This window comes from Miniopterus natalensis, chromosome 4, assembly GCF_054644295.1.
Source record: "Miniopterus natalensis isolate mMinNat1 chromosome 4, mMinNat1.hap1, whole genome shotgun sequence".
Classification (NCBI taxonomy): Eukaryota; Metazoa; Chordata; class Mammalia; order Chiroptera; family Miniopteridae; genus Miniopterus; species Miniopterus natalensis.
In genome coordinates, this window is record NC_142084.1 from 99,248,737 (window position 1) to 99,267,351 (window position 18,615).

Genomic DNA, 18,615 nt, shown 5'->3' on the forward strand with positions numbered 1-18,615 from the left:
CAGATACCCACTTGGCTCCAGTTGTTCCCGTGGATCCTCCAGCTGTTGACCAGGCCCTTGCGCACACCCTGCCCCCAACTAGACGGGGTGTTTCCTAATGGTCTACTGCCTACACTTCTGGAATGTTCCCTGGGTGTTGCTCCTTGAGGGGGCAGAGCCCTGCAGGCCTTGGTGCCAGGCGCCGCCTGGGCTTGGGGCGTGTGCCAGACATTGTTCCGGTGGGAGATTGTGTTTTCCTGGGTGAGCAGGGCTCGAACCCCAGGGTCTGATATAGCTCTGAGGGTGTCTCCTCCTGTGGGCCGATGCCTGGAGCACAGGGGTGCTCAACTGACAGTGGCCATGCTGTCCTGTGGCTGCCAGCACTGGTCTTTGCTGCATGTCCCCCTTGAGGTAACCCTGGGCAGCTCCTCATTGGCGTGTGCAGGGAGCGCTCTCTGGACCTGACCCTGCTGGACATCTTCACTGACGTTCATGGGCACCGAGGAAGGGGTTCTGTCACCCCTCTGTGCCAGTGAAGCAGCCCAGAGGCCCAGGAGCCAGTGATCTTCCACATGGCGGGAGGTGACAGTCATGTCCCCCACTAACTGCCGCCAGCTGGGCTCCATCTCCCCCAGCAGAGGTTCAGGCCCATCCTGCCCCCTGAGCCGCCATTTCTTCCTTGAAAGCCTGGGACGTCTGGGCGAGGATGCTCCTCTGGGCACGTTGCCCTGCTGCCACCTCCCATCTTCCCACCCACCATCATGGAGAGCCAGAGCCGCAGGAAGTCAAGACCCGGTGCTGTGGGGCCAGCAGACTCGAGCTGCCAGGCTCTCGGCTGGCTTCCCTCAGTGCCCCTCTCCGTCCCACCCTGCCCTGCCCCTGGCCCGCATCCCACACTTCCTAGCTCCTAGACCAGCTCTGTCTGGAGCAACTGCCCATCCCTGGGGTCCAGCTCAGGAACCCCCCCGAGTCATTAGGCTCACATCCCAAGACCTGTGTGTGGCCACCTGGACAGCATCAGCCTCAGGCCTGGCTTTCAGCCAGTGCACTGGAGCAGGGCGCCCGTGGGCGGGTGCTGGCAGCAGGGCAGCGTGCCCAGAGGTGCGTTTCCAACCTCGCTCGACATGTGACCTGAGTCCCAGCTCCTCCTTGGAAACCAGGTGCAGTGGCTGCTCCTGGGGTTGTGAGGACAAGCGGATTGTGCACGTGGAGCGTTTTGTGTAATTCTCTCCGAGGGGAGCGTGGTTGAACTGGTGGTTTCCCTCCTAACATACCCTGGCTGCCCACTCCCTTTTAACCCGAGGGAAGGCCTGTTTCCCAACCATTCTGCACCCCTCCTCGTCGCCTGCCGACTCGGGCGGCCTTCCCGTCTGTGCGTGGGCTCTCTGTGGGGTGTGCCCTCATCTGTTCAGCCGGCTGCCGTTAATGCAGGTGAGCACAAACGAGGCCCTGCTGAGTGTCCGCTGCGCGGCACTGCCCGCGTGCAAGTCTGTGCGGACTGGCTTCCAGAGGAGGGGTGATGGCCGAAAGGGCACCTGTGGGTGTTCTGGCAGTGCCACCAGGTTCTCACAGCGTCAGTGCTCACCACCAACGCAGCAGGACAGTGTCGTGCCAGCAGCCTGGGCGGCCACCGTGTCCCCAGCCTCAGCAGTGCAGTCGGACATTGAGGCTCCCCTGGTCCAGTAGGTGAGAAGGCTCAGTGTAGTCTTAGGGTTAGTCTTTTAGTCTTTGTTATACAGGAGAGTGGGGGACCTTCAGCACGTTCATGCATGTTACTTGTGAGAGTGAGGCTACTTCATACATGTTATATATGGGAGTGAGGGTTCACCAGTGCGTTCATACATGTTACGTGCGAGAGTGAGCATTCTTCAGTAGCTCATACGTGTTACATGTGAGAGGGTTCTTCCGTACTTCATACCTGTTACACGCGAGAGTGGGGGCTCTTCAGTGCTTCATACGTTTCTCATGAGAGTGAGGGTTCTTTGTTACTTCAAACGTGTTACACATGAGAGTGAGGGTTCTTCAGTACTTCATACATGTTTCACATGAGAGTGAGGGTTCTTCGGTACTTCATACGTGTTTCACGTGAGAGTGAGGGTTCTTCAGTACTTCATACTCTTGGTCCATTTTTCAAACCAATTATTGGTCCTCTTGTTGATTTCTTAAAGCTGTTTGTATATTAAGGAGTTGGGCTGGTTTTAAGTTATGAATATATTTTCCCTATTTATCATTTATCTTTTGACTTTGCCTGAGGTATTTTTTTTCCAAAGCAGTTTTTTATTTTTAAGTTTTTATGTAGATTCATTTGTATGTACCTTTTTTGGAGGGGAGGTGTCTGGGCTTTGGATCTGTTTTTACCATGGTTTCTTCTGGTTTTCTGGTGGTTTCATTTTCTACATTTCAGCCTGTGATTGACATGGAATTTGTCAGTGGTTTTGATGTTTAGAAGGTAAGATCTCAATCTTTCTTGAAAAGACTCCTCCCACTTACCCCCAAACCTCCAATGAAAGCCTGTCCTGTCCTCACGGGTGCGAGAGCCTCCTGCCTCCTGCACCAGACCTCACGCTCTCTGGGTCTATTTGTTCTCTCTTGTCTTTCGTAGTTGTGTCTCCGTCCGGGCCCAGTTCTGGGTGGTTCTGATTGATGCCTTCAGTGTTTCCATGTCCGATATGTCATTCCGCCCCCCACATGACTCTTCACAGAATTCTCCCAGCAGCTCTCGTTTATTTCTACATGGACTTTAGAAATAAAGTCCCCCCCATTTTGAATTTTGCTAGATTTCATGAAATGTAAAGATGGCATCTGGAGAAGACCCCTAGGGTGTTTGCTCTGCCTACACAAGGGTGTCACGTTCTGCCCATGTGGGGGGGCCCTCTCTGTGCCGCCGGAACAGCTCACACAGACGTATCCGTCCTGCGCATTTCCTGTGGGACTACATCTCGTGTCGCACCTTGTTTGCTTTTATCATGGGCAGGTGTCTTCTTCAGTCACATTGCCTACAGTTCACGTGTGGATCCTGGATTCCACTTACAGGGTTTGTAACCTGCCTCGTGGTGGGCACACCTGGCTCTTTATGCCCCGAGGGTGCCCACTCTGCACGGCCCTGCATCCCGGCTGTCCTGGCCACCAAGGGACCCCATGGGGGCTCAGCATTCACCCAGGGCCTGCTGCCCCGGGCCTGCCCTCCCAAATGCTGTATGTAAAACAGGACACTTAATGAAGGAAAAGGCCCAAGCCCCCACCGCCGCGGCGCCAAACTGCTCATGTTTATTAACGCCGGGACTAAAAAAAGCCAGCTCGTTGATGCGCATTTGTGCAGAGAAATTTCCACAGGCGCTGATTTCTTTTGATTTTTTATGAGAAGATTGACGTGTCCTGAATACTAAGCCCCTTCTCATCTCAGAGGCCCTGGGCCCAGAGCCGGTGCCCGCAGGCCTCACTGTGGTCCTCAGGGCCCAGCCAGCCGCCCCAGCCCCTCGTGTGCAGGTGAGGCGGCACAGCCTCCCCAAGGGGCCCGTGGAGCCACTCTCTGGGGGTCTTTCCCTTTCTACTCTCGGGACTGGTCCAGCCTCTCTGCTGACTGAACTCAAGACCCAAGAGGCAGGAGGCACAGTGAGCAATGCCATCGTCGGCCATGGGTGGCTGCCTCTCATGCCTTGGCATCCTTGCTGGCCCTCGGGGACACCTCCAGTGCACCAACCTTGGTGTCTCGGGCCGTGGCTGTGACACCTCGTTATCTGCATGTGGTCCTTGAAGAGCATTTAGTTGAAAAAGTTAGGGACTCAACACTTTACAAATCTAGAAATCAGATGTGATAAAAAATAACGTGTAATTGTCATTTTTAGGCAAGGATCTTGGGAGCTCAGGTCTTACGGTCCCTGCAGGGATGCCCCGGGACTATGCTGACCAGCCCTGCCCCTTCGGTGAGGCAGCCCACTTTACAGGCCTCCACTGTGTGGGCACTGCTCTAACTAGGGATACAGTTGGAGGGTGAGGCAACCAGGGCCCCAACTTTTGTGAGGTTGTGTTCTACAGGGAGAGACAAATAATGGACTGATAATACAGACAGGTAAGCCAATCGGGATGATACGAGAGAAAGGAAGCAGGCCGTGTGAGGACCTGGCCAGACCTGTGCTCCTGGTCTCCTTCCCTGGCTCAGAGAAGGACACAGGATGTCAGCCGTCCAAGCACCCGGGGCTCTCCTTGGCAGGTTCTAGAATGATCAGGGTTGCCTGGGGAAGTTGGGTTTGATCGGTCTGTAAGTGTCTGGGATCTGGGATCACCTGTTTCATTTAAGTGAGGCCCCACTGTTCCACAAAGAATTCCCGCCAGCTGATGCCATGAGACCCGCAAGGCCCAGGTCACTGATGTTCTGACCCCCAGGCTGACACTGCTGGTGAAGGGGAGCTTCCTGACAGCCTGAAGAGAGATTTTGGCCCATTGCACAATTTCTCCTGCAGAAAGGTTTTGTAAAGGGGTTTGTGGACAAAACACTAAATGCTAAAAGAATGGTCTCAGAAGGGGGACTCCAGTGGCCCACACAGGTGCTAGGACTGACTGAAAAGCTGCTTGAGGCACATGCTTGTAGGCACAAGCTACCCGGGTTTTGTGGGAGCAAAGAGGAATGTCTGTCCCTCTGAGCACAGCAGCTGGGCCTCTCGTTCTCCCCTCTCAGCTGTGTTACCTCGTCTCCGGGGAGGAGAGGCCATTAGCTGGTGGTGGTGGTGTTGGTGGTGCCTGTTGGAGCACCAACCCCTGGTCTCCACTCAGCTGGACACGTGGCTCCCTCCCAGTGATAGGAGCATCTGTGCCAGCTGCAGAGACTCCCAGCGCTTTTCCTGCCTGAGGAAGCCGCTGGCAGTGGGAGGACCGCAGCAGTCCTGGCTGGGCAAGGCCCCTCTGGGCCTCTCCCCCAGTGGCCACCTCTGGAATGGCTGCTGCCAGCTGCAGGGCACAGCCTACCACACCCACCTTTGCGCCCGGGGTCCTTACCCTGCCACGGTGGATAAACACACTCTGCTGCCTTCTCTGGCCCCTGGTTGGGGGTTGGAAGAGGTGGTAGCCCTGGGGATGGTGTGAGAAGGGCCCACCCACACGTGCTGACCTGCAGGCCCTGCCTCCCTACCCTGGCTGTCCTCCCCCTGCCCCACTCCTGGATCTCCCAGGAGGGCCTTTGAACAGGAGGCCCCAAGCGCCTGTGCCGCTGCCTGGGCTGGTCGCTTCAGGGTGGGCCACAGGGCCCTGGGCTCACCGTGGCACAGAAAGCAGCCGTCATAAATCATTCCTCAGCCCTGACAGCCCACTGAGAGGTGGTGGGCCGTACTCTCGCATGTTTGTTTTGCAAGGGCGCCTCAGCCACGGGAATGCCAAGTGGCCAGCTTCCAAATGAAGCCTCTTGTCTTGGGGGATGAGCATAAATGAGGAGTGGGGGGCTGCAGGGGCTCAGTCCATGTGATCACAGCCCACACGATCACCGGCAGCCAAGATGGCCCGGGGGGCTGAGGAAGGCTTAGAGAGCAGCTGCCCCCTCAGTGACACGCCTGTGATGCAGGACAGTCCCCAGGGGCCTGCAGCTGGGGCCCAGGAGCCCTCTTTTCCCTCCTCTGTCCAGACCCCTTTTCCTGCCTCCAGCTGGGCCTCTCCTCTCTTCACCACCACTCCCCCAGTGACCAGTCCCGGGCAGCTGGGTGGGCCTCCTGTCCTCTCTGGACCTTCCTTTCTGGGTCCTTGAGTGAAGAGGTAGGCCAGCCGCTCCTGGTGCCAGAGACCTGGGTTCCGGCCATGCTGCTTCCTGATCCTCACGCCCTTCACCTTCAGCATGCACACCACCCCAGGGGCTGGCTCTGGGGGCCTGGCCTGCTGTGTGTTCACAACTTCAGAGCTGGGAGTGTCCGTGCGAGCCCACTACATACCGAGTGAGAGCCCTCCCTCCAGTCTGTGAGGTGTGTAGGATGCGAGGCCAGCACCTGAGGGACCTTCCCAAGGTCATGTAGCTCCTGAGCACAGAGCACCAGCCCTGGGCCTGTGCAAGCTGGTCTCAGACTGGGATGTGGCAGGGGACAAGGTCACCATGGCGGGGGCCTGGGAGGGGTACACAACCCATCTAGTAGGTCCAGCTCTGCCTGCCCAGACCCATGGGCACCCTCAGAGCTCCCGCTCTCCCCTGAGCTGCCCCCCAGACCTGCCAGCACCCCCAGAGCTCCCAATCTCCTGCCCCCCTAAACCCCAGTTGTGCTTCCTCCAGCTTGGAGAGATATTGATTCAGGTTTGAGGATGGGTGACTTATAAATATGCATGAGAATGGGCCGTTATTTAACTGTGCTTTTTAATTCTCCTCGCGTCTCTCCCTTGTTCCAGCAGGGTCTCTTAGTATGCACAGCGGGTCCAGGAAGGCAGGCGCCCTCCCCTGGGGCACAGCCAGGGGGCGGCGTTTCCTTTGCCTGGCCCTGGGTGGCCATGGCTGCTCCATAGCAGGTCCATCCACAGGCCAGTCAGGGGCTTTTGGGAGGTTGTCCTCTCCGTGTTTGGAGCACTGGACCCAAAAGGTCCTTGAAGATCAAGTTTTCCAGACTCCCTTGCACAGAAAGGAAGCTGAGGCCTGGCAAGCACAGGAGGCTCAGGGCCACCAGCAGGTTAGAGGCAGGACTTGAACACCAGCCCACTGTCCACCCCGTCCCCATGGGACTCAGGATGCTCGCACAGCCGTCCTGGATGTGGAGGGACATGGCTATTCACCTGAGGATGCACAGAAATCCACGCCACGGAGGAGACGCGGAGCCTCAGGGCTCAGGGGCAGGAGCCCCTGCACAGGCCCACAGGGAGCCCCCGGCCAGCCCTGCCCTGCCCCAGGTGTGCTGGTTTCAGGCAAGCCTCTTGCCCTCTCTGGACTTGAGAACCCCCCGCCTTGTCTCAGAATCATGTGACTGATGCTCAAGCCCTATTCCCTGGCACTGCTCAGACCCTGTCGTGGCTGCCTGTGTGGGCCCTGTCCCCTGGGGTGTGGCCCCGGTTTCTCTGCCATGTGCCCCACCCTGGCAGGATCTTGAGCAGATGCCAGTGCTCAAGTTTGGTCGGTCACAGCACCCACACATCAAAGGGGTGCTGGACTTTTCCTTTTGAATTTCTCATCAGCGTCTCAACAGTCTCCTCAGCTGTGATCAAACAGGGCAACAGGCTTAGCAGATTGTTACAGCCATTCCCCACTCTTCTCAAACCTGGTGCTCAGCAGCAGAGCTCAGCAAGCCGCCCGACTCTTCTCCCACCTGCTTGGCCTTGACTGCAGCCCCCACGGTGCTCCTCCTCGGGCACCCCCCCATGCCCACAGCGGGGCGCCACTGGGGACCCCTGTGCCTCACATCCTCTTACCAAGCCCTCGGGAACAAGTCCTGGCTCAGTCCACGTGAGCGACTATCATCCCCTTTCAGCAAGTGGTGACTCCACGCGCACCCTGTGCCTGCCCTCCACCCAGCAGACTGAGTGCCTGCTCCCAGCTCCCAGGAGGAGCCGCCAAAAACAGGACCCCACACAGGTGTCCCATTCCCTTAGTGAGCAGGTTGAGGCATGACACTGCTTCCCCCCCCCCCCCCCCCCCGCCCTGCTCTTACCTTGGAGAGTCCCACAGACGCTGGCCCAGGGGCCTCCCAAGGACCTGTCCCCCACATGGTTGGACCAGGAGGCCCTTTGTGGCCTCAGGTGTGGTGCCCCATGAGTTACTTGGTGCTTTGTTACAAAGACCCAAAACTTAGTGGCTTACAACAGCGGTTACCTGTCTCCTGCTGGTGGGCAGTAGCTGCTGGTCTCTCCTGGGCTTGGTCTCTCCTGGGTGCTGGTGCAGCTTTTGGCATGTGGACCTGCTGGGCTGGACCCATTGGTGGCAGAAGAACCGGGCCTCTCTCTGCCTGGCCTTTTGTCCCAAGGTGGCCCCATCTGCGTGTTCACGTGCAGGCTCAGACGTGTCACAGGGGGCCTGCCGATGCACAGGTGCCCGGAGTTCACATGCACCACACTGACCTAGAGACTGGGTCCCATGCAGAAAAGGCCAGCTGGGGGACTGGGACTGGAGACACACAGGACGGGTCTAGAGCGTCTTCTAGTGCCAGTCAGGAAGTGCTCCAAACATGGACCACAGGTGGCCCTGCTGGGACACAGGAGCCAACAGAAAGAACTGGTGGCCAGAGCAGTAAGATGAGTCCTATTGATTTATAAACCAGAGTGTAAACTAAACGTCTGTCCTCAATTCTAACGTCAGTAAGGGACCGAACAGACAGCTTGGCGGGGAGGGAGACGCATCTCCTGTTAGAATTCCGGCTGGGAGTGTGGACGCTGCCCTCGGGGGAGCACAGCCCCACTCCATCTGTGTCCCGTACGGGGCAGCATCCGTCCAGAGCTGCGGCCTCCATGTGATGCTGGGAGGAGGCTCTGCCCCTCTGGGGTCTCCTCACAACCCAGGCGGTCAGGGCAAGAGCACCAGACAGATCCAGTTAGAGGGACATTCTCCCGACGCCCTGAGCAGCTGTGCTTCACTCTCAAGGTCATGGGAAACGAGGGCAGCCTCAGACTGCCGCAGCCCGGGGAGCCTAGGGAGGCCGGACGGGAAGGCGTGGGATCCCAGCAGACCAGGGCCAGTAGGGGAAACTGAGGAAACAGCAGCTTGGTTTGCAAGTGGTACCAGCGCATCATGGTCACCCAAGGTGTCACTCGGCCTGCGTGTGAGGGAGAGGGGAACGTGGCAGTGTCTTCCGTCTCCTGTGGCTGGTTGTGTTTTTAATCCACAGGCCCTACTCTTAAAGATAGTGAACTGGGGCCGATGAGAGGCCTGCCAGGGCAGCCTGCAGGCCAGCAGGAGCTCCAGTCACTGGACAGTTTGCAATAGAGTGTTGGAAAGATGCCCACCACGGTCTCTGTCACACCTGGCGGTTAGAACTGAGAGAAGGGCCTCAGATCCCGAGTGTCCACACTGTTCCAGGGGTGTGGGCGCAGGCTTCGTCTTCACGTCTCCCCACTCATCCCTTGCAACGCACGGAGGTGCGTGATGGCTCCGTGGCTCACCGATAGGGCCACACACATGGCTGGAGGAGGGCTGAGTCAGCCAGCGCTGTGTCTGCCAGGAGAGGGCCCTGACCCACGCCCAGCGTTGGGGCATTGAAAGCACCCCGCTCTTCCAGTCCACTTCCTCTGTCCTGACACTGCACTGACTCCCGCCCTGTATCCTGCAGGGCGACTATGACCAGAGCAAGACCAAGGTGCTGCACATGAGCATGAACCCGGCCAGCGAGGCACAGCAGAGCCGCCGCCAGGACCAGATGCGGCTGCAGGAGGAGTGCGAGAGGCTGCGGAAGCTGGTGTGCGCCCTGGAGAGGGGCGGTCCTGTGCCTGCCGACCTGGAGGCCACGTGCCTGCCCTCGTCCAAGGAGGTGGCAGGTAGGCTTCCGCCCCTCGCCTTGATGGCCACGGGGGCGGCTCAGGTGTCCGTCTGTCTGTCCATCAGTCTGTCCTATGTGGGCAGCCAGGCTGCGGGAGGGGCTGGACAGAAGGTCCGGTAGCCAGGCCTGCAGAGCCACAGAAAGTAACTCAGTCCACAGTGGAGAAGCCCCTGGCCCAGTCTTCTCAGACCCCAGAACAAGTTGATACCAGTTATCAGCTTACATGTGCCCTTGAGTCACCAGTAGTCGATACTCCTTGGAAACCGGTGTCTTCCACTGGCCTGAGTGCTCTCACAGGCCCCGGCCACAGCGCAGAGGCCACAGCAGTGCTTTCCCCCATGTGTTCCCCCAGGCGCTGCTCTGAGTCAGGCAGTGGTCTCTGGAGCCCTCATCACCTCCAGGTCTATGACTGCAGGAGTCTGTCCCCAGGCCACAGAGGGTTTTACGGTCACCAGGTCCTGCCCTCAGAACATTCATTCAGAGCACAGAGGAAATTATGTCCATCAGCGTGAAGGAAGGGACCCCTTGAGGTCCCAGGTTTCCCAGAGTCACCATACACAGTGCGCCCATGGGAACCAGGGGGCCAGAGGGGTTCCTGCAGCCTCCCTCTGCTGTTGGAGGGTGCCCGGCGCTTGGTCTACTCGGCTCAGGGTGGCCTGGGAGGAGGGTCCCAGCAGCCATGGCCCTGGAGGGAGTTTGTTGGGATGGCCAGGTGCCACGCTGATGGCCCTTAAGCATGTGGGTGGACAGGTGGCAGTGCCCTGCCATTGTGAGCAAATCGCTGGTGTCGCTGAGGCTGAGTGTGCGAGGCGGTGCTGGCCTCTGCGGGGTGGTGTGTTTGCTCCTACCTTGCACAGCTCTGAGCTGTCAGCAGGGCCCTCAGCGGGGCTCCGTCTGTCTCTAGTGCACCTGGCTCCAGCCGTGGGGACCAGGTTCCTGGGCTGTGACCTGTGACCTCCCCTGGTTGCAGAAGCCTTGGCACTGTTGGCTCTTGACTGGGTTCTCCAGAGTCCAGAGACCCGACCTGGAGGGTAGGGCTCCAGCTTCTAGCTGCCAGCAAATGCCCCACCACTCAGCCACTGTTCCCCTCCGCTCTGAACTCCAAGGCCAGCCTGCCCTGCCACCCCAGCCCCCTCATCATGTGGACAGGTATTGCGGGGAGCAGCTGGGCTTGCTGTGGCCGGGCCCCTGGCTGAGGGGCAGGGATGATGCGGGAACAGACACAGTGGGCCATTGGAAACGAGGCCAGTTCCCTGACCAGTTCACACAGGGTGCCGTCGCTGCACACAGGGCGTGGAGCAGAAGCGGGTGGTGGGATGGAGGGTGAGCACAGATGATGCCGCCTCCCAAGGACAGTGGCTGTGCTGAGCAGGAGGACAGTGCAGCCAGGCTCCACGCCAGCATGCTGGGACCGCTCTGGGCATCAGGGACAGAATGAGGGCGGCCACTACCCTCCCTACCTGCGCACTCACGTGAGGCAGGAAAAGCTCGTCGTGAGGTTTTTCTGGCTCTTTGACAAAGGAACTGCTACACCGCCCTTTCCAAGGGCTCGGCCCCTGAGTTGGCAGGAACCTGAAACCTCAGCCTCCCCCAGCTGCCTCCTGGCTCTTCGCATGGCTCCCCTGCCTTATCCAGGCTGGGCCAGAGATGATTACTTGTGTTTAATTAGGTGATGCATTAATATTAAAATAGTCTAATCTTGCCAGGGCGACACTTTGAAGGTGATTGAATTTGTCACTGCCTGACTGTGGGCACAGCTGATGCCAAGGTGTCTCCGGAAGAGAGGGTGGCGGGGCGCCCAGCTCTCCTCTGCATCCCACCTGCTCTGCCCTGGGAGGAGAATGCCCCTGGAGGGCCTGGTGCTGGGCCACACCTACTCCAGCATGGCACAGCGGGAGGGTCTGGAAGCCCTTGCTGGAGCCGGCCTTCCGCGGCTGGCACTCTCTCGGGAGGAAGGAAGGTTCCAGCCATGGGTCCCGTGTGAGGACGCTGAGGCTCCATGTGGCATGTCTGGTATCTGGTGATGCAGCCGGGGTGTGCAGTGGCCACCTGGCCTGGCTGCCCAGGGTTTAGAGATAGGTGTCACACTTAGATGGGGCCGTGCTCGCCTCAGGAGCTGGCCTCGGACAACTTTGAGCCTTTGGGGACAGGTAAGAGTCCTGCCCGCCTTCCCCAGCCTGCGGGAAGGAGGAGCCCTGCCTCGCACTCCCCAGCTCCTCCTCTTCCTCCTCCTCGCAGGGTGGACAGGGAGGGGCCAAGGCCAGGCTCTTTTATAGGAGTCAGAGCTGAGAGCTCTGCCTAACCCCAGCTCAACATGTGTGTGTTTTGTTTTCTACTAGAAGCATATTAGTTTTGTATTTAAGTCTGTCGTCCACTTTGACTTATTTTTTGCATATGATGTGAGATTTACGTCGAGGCACTTTCTTTGCATCTTGGGTTTTCCACATGAATGTCCAGTGGTCCCAACATCCCTTGTTGCAAAGACTGTCATCAGTGACCTTGGTCCTTCCTAAACCAGTTGACCGGTTAGAGTGGGTCTGCCTCTGCGCCCGAGTCTGTTCCCTCGCCAGCACCACGCGGTCTGGGTGCTGTGGCTCAATAGCAAGTCTTAAAGCCGGTCGCAGCGTCCTGCCAGCTCTGCTTCCTTCTCAGAATCGTTTTGGCGATTCTAGGTCTGCTGCCGTTCGTATACATGTTAGAGTCAGCCTGTCTGTTTCTACAGAATGCGGCCATGACCTCTCTGGGAATTCCGTCCCACCTGTAGGTGAGTGTGAGGCGAGTCGTGAGCTCCCGTGATGCGCCTTCCAGTCCAAACGCGGCCGCCTCCCCGCAGATTTAGGTTTTCTCTTCTTTCGTCAGCATCTTGTGACTTTGAGCACACACCCTGTGTGTTTTGTTAGAGGGACACTTGGTGTTTCTCTGGAGTCATTGTAAGTGCCTGTGTGTATAGAAATGCGACTGGTTTTTGCGCTGGTCTCGTCCCCTGGGACCTTGCTGAACTCACTAGTCCTGGGAGGGCTTTGTTGTTCGTTGTTGTCCTTGGTAATGGTGGCATCTGTGAGCAGGGACTGTGTTCATCCCTTGAACGCCGGTGCCTTGTATTTCACATTCCTGCCTTCTTGTCCGGCCGGGGCTGCAGTCTGGGGTTCAGCAGGGGTCGGGGAGCGGCCGTTTCCCGTCCTGGCCTCGGGGGAGCAGCGGTCCGCAGTGCAGGTGCGGCAGCTTCGTCAAGTTCGGCGAGTTCCTTTCTGTTCTTAGCTGTGCAGAGTGTGGGCCATGCTGGCTGCTGGGCTGTCAGATGCTTTTTCTCCTTCAACTGATGTGATCACGCGCAGCCCGACTGGACTAAGCAGCAGGAATATTGGGTGGTTTTCCTAGACTGTCGCCGTGACGGTTATTTGTGAAAATGCTAAACATTGAGCCAGACTTGCATTCCCGGCAGCCCCCTTGGTTGTGGGGTTCATCCTGTACCTGGCTGACTTCACTGCTAGTATTTCTCGGTGACCTGTCTTTGCTCGTGTTGGTCGTAGTTGCCTTGTTCGGCCCTGGCCTGGTTTGGGTGTGAGCGTGATACGTGCGTGGGAGAGCCTGCCTTCCTCTCCTGTTCTCTGGACAAGTGCACAGTGTTCTGCAGAATTCCCTAGTGAACCATTGGGGCCGGTAGATTAGGTTGTGAACTGTTTTTAATAATTACAGGTGTAATGGACTGAACGTGTGTGTCCCCCAAACTCATGTGTTGAAACCTAACCCCTGAGGAGATGCTGTTAGGAGGTGGGGCCATGAGGTGGAGCCTATGAATGTTATCAGAGCCCTTCCAAAAGGGGCCACTGAGCTCCCTCACCCCCAGCCATGTGGGGACACAACTGTCTGAACCAGGAAGAGGGTCCTCACCAGACACCCCGACTGCTGGCTCCTTGATCTCATACGTCCAGGCTCCAGAACTGTGCTGTTTTGTCATAGCAGCCCGACTGGACTGAGACAAGGTGCGCCCCCGTCAGCCCTGATTAAACACACTGGAGTCCCACTCAGGCAGCAGGAGAGGACAGGCACGCGGTTTGGAAAGGAGGGGATGTGGCCATTTATATAGAAAACCCCAGGTGTTAAAGCAGGCACTAATAGAGCTCAGCATTGATTTTTCTGCATTGATCTTGTCTCCTGCAACCTTGCTGAACTCGCTTTCTATGACACGTGAGTGCACGTATGTATGTAATGTGCATGTATATTACCTTTTACATACCAGCAACAAGTACGTGGACCCTGAAATTAAAAGTACAGTACCATTTCTATTTGTCTCCCCAAAATTAAAATCCTGGGTATAAATCTAACAGGAGGTCTGTGTCCAGAAAACTACGAGGCGTTGAGGCAGGGAGCCAAAGGAGGGGGGGGATGGGGGGACGGGTTCGCGGTGCTCCCACGTTGGCGTCAGCGCTGCTGCTGGAGGCTCCTCCTCAGTCGCCTGCGGCCTGTCCCTCTGCAGTCGGCTGGCCTCCGCCTCTCCGGTTACTCGGCGCCCTCAGCGGAACACAGGGCTGCGCGCGCGTTTCCACCCTCCCCGGTGCGGACTGACCGTCCGAGCAGCACCGCTCGGTCACCGAGAACTAGCAGCCAGTGCCCATTAAGGGCGGAAAGCAAACGCGCCCTCCAGGATGCTCCTCGGCGTGGACGTAACCGCCCACCCGTGCACCCAGCTCTCCTGGGAGACGGGCGTCAGCCCCAGGCTCCCGTGTAGGCTTTGTGGGCGGGCCACCGCGCAGGCCAGAGGACAGAGCGGCGGGCAGGGTGGGGCCGGGCGCCTGGCAGAGGCCGCTCGGTGCGGAGCTGCCCTGCATGGGGATGGAGGTGCCTCTCACGCCTGTGCCAGACCTTACAGCCTGGGCACCAGAAATGCCCATTTTACTGCATAATTTTTAAATTTTAAGTAAAATGGTGCCTTGTCCCAGTGTGTACCTTCCTGATTACTGACTGGAAGAATATTGAGATTCCTCCTCAGCGTCTCGCCCGCCCTGTGCTCCACTCTCCTCCCGGCTTGTGCAGAAGCAGGAGGAACAGTCATTTGCTTTCCTCACGGTTACTTTTTCTAGAAAGTTCTAGGTTTTTTTGCCATCACATCTATTAATTATATTACTTTTAAGTTTAGGAAGTTCTTTAGTGATTTAATTAATAATTCTCCTATTTTCCTTGGGATTTCTTGGCTTTTTAAAGTTTTTTTTTACTATTTAAATATTTAGTCTATTTGGAACATGTTCTGATATTGGCTCATGGTCAAGTGCACATCAACCATCTCCCAGACCCAAACCAGCCGCCCTGGTGGCACTGATCAGACCACCCTTCCTGGCCCGTGATTTACCATGTGACGTGTCCTTACCTTTACCACATAGCTGGGCCTGTGCTCCTGTTGTCTGGTTTTTATTTCATGTGTCTGTACTATATTTTTAGTGATTTTAACTTTAAAATGTTTTACTCCCTGGTAGAGCAGACATTACCTTTTGTGGGTTTTTTTACTTAAAGGTTTTCTTACCTATTCACTATTCTAAATGAATTTTAGAATTACTTTGCCAAGGTCAAAAAAAGGCCATTAAGGTTTTTAATTGATATTGCACTAAAGATATAAACTGTTTGCTGGGTAAGTTTCAGCTTCCCCGTGTCTGGGTGTCCGGAGAGAGGGAGGGAAGATGGGCCTGTGGCGGACGAGGGGTCCCAGGCACAGGCTTATGTAGCAGGACCCCTTCTCCGGACACGTGGCGCCACTCTGCAGGCCCATGATCCAGAATATACTCACACCCACACCCCCGAGGCCACCGTGAACCCCAGGGCTAGGGTCCAGTCACCTTCCTGTCGATGCTGCTGGCCTCTGGGCCATCCCTGCTCCTGGAGTGGCCTCTGCGTTACTTCCAGGAGCAGGGAAGGCGTCCATGCAGTCCCCGTGCCCCACAGTCCCCAGAGTCTGCTTTTCCCAGATTCTCAGTGATGCCTGTGGTCAGCCACGCAGGCTGGGGTGGGTGCTGTAGTGAGACCGTCGATCTCTTCCCCAAACTCCTGCACCCGAGGATGCTCTGCCTCTGTTCCGCTTTCGGTGTCACTGTCCTACAGGCGTGTGGCCCCCTGCGACCGCTCTGTGGCACTGTCTCGGGTGTGGTCCCACTGAGGCCTCCCCCAGGGGCTATGGGGTTTTGCACAGCACCAGACAGATGGGCGAGTGTGAGTGTGGCTCCCCGCCTCTGGGCCAGACCCATACTCATGAAGTCATCTTGTTTGTGTGAGTGAACTTCGGGTCCAGCGGGTGGGCAGGGCCTGTTGAGCCGGGGAGGGGAGTGTGGCCCTTGCTCATCCGCTGCCCTGACTTCCGGGACCCTCAGGGCCTGGGCGGTGAGCTTCGGGCTCCTAAGGTTCTCCTCTGTGGTCCATTTGTGTGACCTCAGTCCCCTCAGCTCTGACAGCTGGCTAATCACCCTGCCCAAGGCCATGGGGTGTGCACTCAGGTGTGGTAATGGTGGAGCTGCCATTTCATCAGCCAGGGTTTGGACCCGCCGGGAGCCTGTCTGTCTAGGCAGAGCCCTCTCTGCTGGCGGGCGCTGCACCCCACAGCTCCACAGGCAGAGTCCCAGGGTGCGTGGGCTCCCCCACCCTGAAGTTCATGGCTACTTGTCTTCAGCGGAAGTCACTGGGGGCCTGAGGGTCCAAGGGCCTGGATACAAGTCCTGCCCATCACTTGCCAACTGGTGGCCTGGGCAGGGCTCATCCCTCTAAACCTCAGTTTCCCCATCTGAAAAGTAAGGACTCTCTGCGAAGCCAGGCCCTGGGGCAGGGGCATCGTGGAAGGGGCGGGCTCAGTGGCACACAGGAGCATGCTGCTCAGCCACCAAAGCAGAGGTCATCGTCACTGACCGCAGCCTCTCCGGAGCCCCAGATGGCCGGGCAGGAACAGAGGGTGGCCCTGTGTTCTCAGGCTGCCCCAGCTCCACCACTGAGATCAGCAGAGCCCCGTGGCTCCAGCAGGACGGCAGCCCCGGGGTCAGCCCGCTAGCAGGTGCCGGAGTCGATGGGAAGTGTCCCCCGACAGGTCTCACAGGCGCCATGCCAGGGGAGTGCGCCCCACCCTCCTTAGCTGCTTCCAGACTGGGCTTTGCTGGAAGCTAGTGGGCACTTTAATTACTGTGTGTCCCAGCTGCTCTCCGCACGCTGTTTATTCTCAGCGTCAGGTAATAAAGGGCAGCACCATCAATTAGGTGTCTAATTGGGGCTGTAAAGAAGCCGTGTAATTTAATCACTGGGTTTACAGGCAGGTGGGGCAGAGGAAGAGGCGAGCCTGCCCCTCGGTCTCCTTGCTGCCGGCCCTACTCCTTGGACACAAGTGCCCAGGTGGCCCTGCCGCTGTGACTCCCAGCTTCCATGTCCTGCACCCAGCCCGGCCTTGGCTCTGCCCAGGCTGATGCAATCCAGGGGCCGCACCTTCCTGCCCCTCCCCAACCTTTCTCTCCCTGTTTTAGGGACAGGGTGGGGAGAGCAGCCTGGCCAGGGCCGTCAGCGGGGGCACCAGCTGCAGGGAGGCAATGTTCTTGGAGAAACTGAGCTGCCTCAGCGCCCCTGGCAGCCGGCACAGGAAGCCCTGGTGACGTCCATTCGGAGAGCAGCTGGGTCTGCGGGGTCGCGTGCTTCTCTGCAGCGTACCTCTCAGGCGCTGCATAAGGAGCGTGGTCAGAGCTGAACCGCCAAGACGAGACGCCATGCGGTCCAGTCAGAACGGCCAAGGTCCAGGCACTGGCCCCACAGGCCCTGGCGAGGACTGGCAGCAGCAGGGACCTGCCGCGCTGGTGGCAGGGCGAGGGCGCGGCCGCTCGGAAGGCGGGACATTCTCTTCTCCTGTGGTCCAGCCGGTTGAAAACAGTCCCAAAAACACCTGCCCACAGATGTGCACAGGAACGGTCTTCATAGCCACCAAAGCTTGGAGGCTGCTGAGGCGTCTTCAGCAGGTGATGGGTAAACAGTCTGGTCATCCAGCCGGCGGGATGGCCGGTGCTGAAAGAAAGGAGCTGTCCACCATGAACAGACGTGGGGGCTTCAGGTGCATGTGCCTGAGGGATGGCGGCCGGCCTGGAAGCCTGTGTGCTGTATGGTTCCAACTCGGTGACGTTCTGGAAAAGGCAGAACCGTGGGCACAGTGACAGATTGGGGACCAGGGGTTTGAAGGGGAATGAACAGGTGAGCACAGAGGACTTGGGGCTGTGAAACTGCTCCGAATGGCTTGGCACTGCCTTAGTGGACATGTCGTTGCTGCACAGCTGTCCCAGCTCACAGAGTGCTGCTGCTGACTGGGGCGAGCTCCATCTGGACTCCAGAGGGCTGACGTTGGCTTCCTGCAGCTGCTGCGACAAGTCTCCTCTCCCAGGGGCTCTGCGAGAACCTGTTCCCTGGCCTTCCCGGCTTCTAGAGGCGGCCACACTCCCAGGCTCCTGGCCCGTCCTCTGAGCAGCAGTGCGGCATCTGTACACCTCCCCCTGCCCCTTGTGATGACTCTGGCCACCCGGCTCATCTCAGCCTCCCTGAGGTACTCACGTCTGCCAAGTCCCAGGTCTGGCATCAGGAGGTGATACCACCACCCTGGTCTGTGTCCTGCTCACTCGCCCCTGACTGGAAAGATGACTTCCTCCCTCTGACCCTAACAGGGAGACTGGGACTCGGGGAGGGAGCCCGGGGAGCACTGGAGGGGCCAGACGACTAGGCCTGGGATGAAGGCTGTGGCCCTGGACGTCAAGGTCACGCCATGGGCCTGCTATGGGAGGTCCCGGAGCTGGACCAGCCTGGACAGGACACCCAGGGGTTCCTCCCTCCCTCTCCTTGCTCAGCCGTGACAGTGGGCAGGGCAGGCACATGTGTGAGTCTAGTGCGGTCAGTCTGGGCCTCACCGGGCCGCTGTGAGTTGTGAAAGGAGTCGTATGAGCTGGAATGAGGCATGTGGCTCTGGGATGGAGCCAAGGACACCAGGCCACTGTCCTGGCCAGAGAGGGGCCGAGGGCCTCCCTGCAGTTTGTCCTTGATGGTGACATGCTTGCACCCCAGAGAGCGTCCCCGGGGTCAGTTTTCTCCCCAGCCACAACGGGTGTGCCAGGTCCCTTCAGTTTATTCACGCCTCCCCACCCACCCTCCAGGGAGGCTGTTTCCCAGACGTGGGTCTGCCTGGACATGATCTTTACCCTCTGGCCCCTCAGGGCTGCCC

The 18,615-nt window shown here is 58.3% G+C and overlaps 1 protein-coding gene across 1 annotated transcript in view; it reads left to right on the forward strand.

The window, feature by feature from the left end:
* MAD1L1 (mitotic arrest deficient 1 like 1) overlaps positions 1 to 18,615 on the forward strand; it is a 219,740-nt gene that overhangs the window by 173,584 nt on the left and 27,541 nt on the right. The window contains exon 16 of the mRNA XM_016212966.2: positions 9,195 to 9,399. Coding sequence (XP_016068452.1) covers positions 9,195 to 9,399 — 205 coding nt within the window. The remainder of the gene's footprint in view (positions 1 to 9,194; positions 9,400 to 18,615) is intronic.